This window comes from Calidris pugnax, unplaced genomic scaffold, assembly GCF_001431845.1.
Source record: "Calidris pugnax isolate Ruff unplaced genomic scaffold, ASM143184v1 scaffold50, whole genome shotgun sequence".
NCBI classification, from domain to species: domain Eukaryota; kingdom Metazoa; phylum Chordata; class Aves; order Charadriiformes; family Scolopacidae; genus Calidris; species Calidris pugnax.
In genome coordinates this window covers 1530067-1533982 of record NW_015090780.1, presented here as the reverse complement: position 1 = coordinate 1533982, position 3916 = coordinate 1530067, and the positions used below count along the sequence as shown (strand labels likewise).

General features: G+C 55.7%; 1 protein-coding gene across 1 annotated transcript in view; it reads left to right on the top strand.

Moving 5' to 3' along the window:
• Positions 1 to 1436: 1436 nt before the first annotated feature.
• The window catches only part of ZNF512B (zinc finger protein 512B), a 37929-nt gene continuing 35449 nt past the window's right edge, over positions 1437 to 3916 (top strand). Inside the window, exon 1 of the mRNA XM_014956389.1 lies at positions 1437 to 3833. Within this exon, the coding sequence (XP_014811875.1) occupies positions 3713 to 3833 (121 nt within the window). The 5' untranslated portion in view covers positions 1437 to 3712. The remainder of the gene's footprint in view (positions 3834 to 3916) is intronic.

Sequence of the window (3916 nt, the reverse complement as noted above, 5' to 3'; positions counted from 1 at the left end):
GGCGGCCCGGCCGTGCTGACAGGCGGCGGGGCGGCCCCCGCCGAGGCCCCGGGAGGTGACAGGCCCCGGGGCGGCCCTGCCCGCGGGTGGCAGCGGGGGTGACAGCCAGGTGGGACAGAGGAGGGGACGGTGCCGGACCCGGGGAGGTGACAGCGGGACCAGGCAGGGCAGAGGTGTCCGTGAGCGGGGATGGCCGGGATGGGGGCACAGCCCGGTCCCCGCCTCGGCACGGCGAGGTCTCCTTGTGGTGTGGTTCCTCCTCGCTATTCCCGGGAAGTTTCTTCCCGGAGCGTGGCTCCGGTTCAGCCTGGAGTTCCCGGTTGGGAGCGTGGCTCCTCCGGTTCTCCAGCAGAGACACCGGTGCCCTTTGGTGTCCATCATCCACACTGGCCTCGTCCCATCTCTGCCCGGCATCCCCTGATGGAGGGGTGACCGGGCTGGTTGGCTCAGGTTGCATCCGTAGCGATGGGACGGGGCAGGACTCCTGGCAGGAGGATTTGTGTCACCCACGGGTGACATTTCCCACTTGTAGCCCTAAGGACATCATGGGACCCAGAGGGCTGCAGCCATCCCTGGCTGTGTGCGTGCTCCTTGCAGATTCAACAAGGTCACGGACAGACATTTATACGTGGAATTAATTCCCCTTCTCCAGTTTGTGCCCAGTTTCCAAGCTGTGCCCAGCCCGCAGAGCCTGACGGCTCCGTGCGAGGGGTCTGTCACGGAGCCTTTGGGACAGTGAGTGGCCAGGACGTTGCTGTCCCTTGTCAAACTCAGCCGAGGAGCCTGTGGCCGTGCCGGCCGGGCAGAGCTGCCGGTGGCTTAGGAGCAATTGGTGGGTTCCCAGGTTTCACTCCCCCATTCCCACAGCCATGGGATCCCTCCTGGCACCGCTGGCTCAGCCTCCGCTCATCCCACGCTGGCTTCTGTGTCACCATGGGCTTTTTCACTTGGAGCTGGAGTGAGATGCTTCGAAAATGCTGCCACAAACTTCTAGCAAGGTACCCAGAGCTGAGCTGGAGGCTTCACCAGCAATGATGCTGCCAGCCCCAACCATCCCACACCACGTCCTTGCCCCGCTCACAGGCAGGACCTGCCGAGACCTTCTCCTCTCGTGGCCAGTTGCAAAAGGGTTTTTCACCAAAACACACCAAAAGCATGGAAGGGCGCGGGCTGTTGCCCAGTTGCAGCATGTGTTACTCAAAAACGAGTGACAAGTTTGGACGTTACAAGAAAGCATACAATGGGCTGATTTCTGCTCTCTGGTTCCAGGGCAATTCCTCTGGGATCCCTGGGGTTGTATCAGTGGCCAGGGAGCAGAGTTTGACTCTCACTAAGTGGTTTATGGGATTTTTAGTTTTCATTTACCCAAGTTCTGCTCTCTGGTTCCAGGGCAATTCCTCTGGGATCCCTGGGGTTGTATCAGTGGCCAGGGAGCAGAGTTTGACTCTCACTAAGTGGTTTATGGGATTTTTAGTTTTCATTTACCCAAGAAAATGAGAAGGGGAAAAAAATTCAAAGAAGTATTTGGTGTGGAAAAACAAAAGACATTCAAAACCTCCTCAGCTGGCCAGGAGGGATCCCTTTGAGGTGACAGATGTGTTAAGGGGAACAAGAAGTGTCCAGCTGCGGGAGCGGGGCTGAGCCAGGCACCTGGGATGTGGCAGTGGTTTCAGGAAGGGAGCACTGGGGGGTGATGCTTGGGACCATCCCGGCTCCCAAGGTTTGGTGTGCACTGCCATGGGGTGTTCAGGGGGAACCTTGGAGGTTCAGGAGGTGGGCACCTTGGCTGTCGATGAGGTTTGCCCTGTCTGTCACCCTTTGTGGGTCGTCCTCGAGCTGCCCAGTGAGGAGGACACGGAGATTTTGTGGTCTCTCACCCGTCCGATGGCAGCCCTGGTGTCTCGCTGTGTGGGGTGCAGGCGTGCCGATGGGTGCCGTTCAGCATGGGGGGCCACAGTGTGGGGTCTGTGCCTGGTCCAAGGGACGAAGCCACAGCTCAGTGGCATTTCAGCACTTTCCCAGGTTGTGTAAATGCATTGGCTGCCTGAGTTTCCCCTTGGTTTTCGCCCTGTTGTAAAGCACAGAGATCTTGTCATCTTCAGCTTTCAGTTCGCTGGGCTTTCGTCTTTTTTTCCCCCCTTTTTTCTTCGAGCAACTTGACTGAGGATCATTCAGAGGAGCAGAGGTGCCAGGAGGCAGTACGAGAAGGAAGGGGACTGGCATGTTCGTCCTCAGAGGATCGGGGACGGTAGCAATGCTCACGTGGGTGAGAGTGAAGCTGTGATTTGGAAAAGGGCCACAGGGACCCCGCTCTGTGCCTGCTCTGGAGACCAGCTGTCCCCGGGAATGAGCCACCAGCAGTCAGGTCACAGCTCCTGCCCAGGTCTCCCACCAAAAAAGCCCAAAGTAGCTGAATAAATGATCGCTGTGTTCAGCACCAAGTGCCAAAGAACCTGTTGCCAAGGCTGGAATTTCTCACTTGATCCGATTAACCTTTGTGTCTGTGCAAACAACCACATGTGTGTCACCAGCCGAACACATGCCGGCAGCTTCTGCCAGGTCTTCTTGGAGCATCGGGGCTGCGTGTGATGCACAGTGCCCGATCCCACATGGAAAGTCCCCAGGGTCACCTCAGAAAGGACTGCTGGACCCTCGTGTCGATAACATGGCCAGCGATCACAGGAGATGCTTCTCTGACCTCCACCATCCCTCTGGGCACAAGGACAGGCGGGATGAGTCTGGCAATGAGTAAAGCAATGCCATCGTCATCTCCTGGGAGGAACTGGGGGTGACGAGTCAAATCTGTGTTTTAAAAAACCCACGTGTGTGGAAGAGGAGCGTTGAGCAAAGGTGAAGAAGGCACCAAGGGGCACCTCCCTTAGTCACGATGTGGGTGCCTGGCTGAACATCAGCGTCACATCCCAACCAAGGTCTCAAGGCTGTGATGGTCCAAGGAGTCATCTCCCAAGGGCCTGATGCTCTCATTACGGAGGCTTGGAGGACTCCTCTCCCCAGGTGCCATCTTCCACAGCCCCTATCCTCAACTGAGTCCTTGCTTGTGCAGTCAGGAGGGGAGGAAGGTGCTTTGAAACCACCTGGGAGCAGAGCCAGCCACACCGTGGGCTTCATCCTGGCACCACCAAAGCGGAGGGGTGTCCTGCTGCCCGCTTCCGTCAGGAGCAAGATTGGGCCTTCTGCGATAATTCCTGATGTTCATTATTTATAGAGAAGCCAAATTGAATTATTAATACGGAAAATTCAGATAACATTAACAATTCTCAGTTTATAACAGTTTCCCATTAATAAGGAAAATTGGAAATTTATCACTACATCTGTTCATTAAAACTCACTATTTTTTTCCTTTCTTTTGGTGTCTTAAATGAAAGCAGAGAAATAAACGAAGGGGAAAAGCCATTTATTCGCTACTTCTCTGGGCAAAGTCAGCCCATAATTTTTAATAAAGTCTTTGCCGTTATACGCGGAGGGGAAAGCAGCCTATAATGAAAGCAGCTTTTCAGCCATGTCTGTGGCGTTGCTCGACCGTGGAACAAATCCTCGGAAACACATCCCGTTTCTTCTCTTTGTGGGAACCTTTAAGCTGCAGGATAGTTTTCTCATTTCCCTCCCTCCCCAGCAGCTCTCCTTGCTTTCAGCATGTGTTGCTCCCGGCTCCGAGGAGTGAATTTTAACGCCTCCCCTGCTTCTTTCAGAGATGGCGGATTCCTATGCCTGTAAAGGTGGAAGGAAAACTGCAGGCTCTAACAAACCCGCTGCCAGCAAAGAAAGCAGGACGGAGACGAGGATAAACCCGCCGGCAGAGCTGCCCAAGCTCGGTAAGGAACTGGTTTTTCATTTCCTTGGAGGTGGATGGGGCAGAGGGGACGAGCCCAGCGGCAGGGGTTGGGGAGGGGGGGGG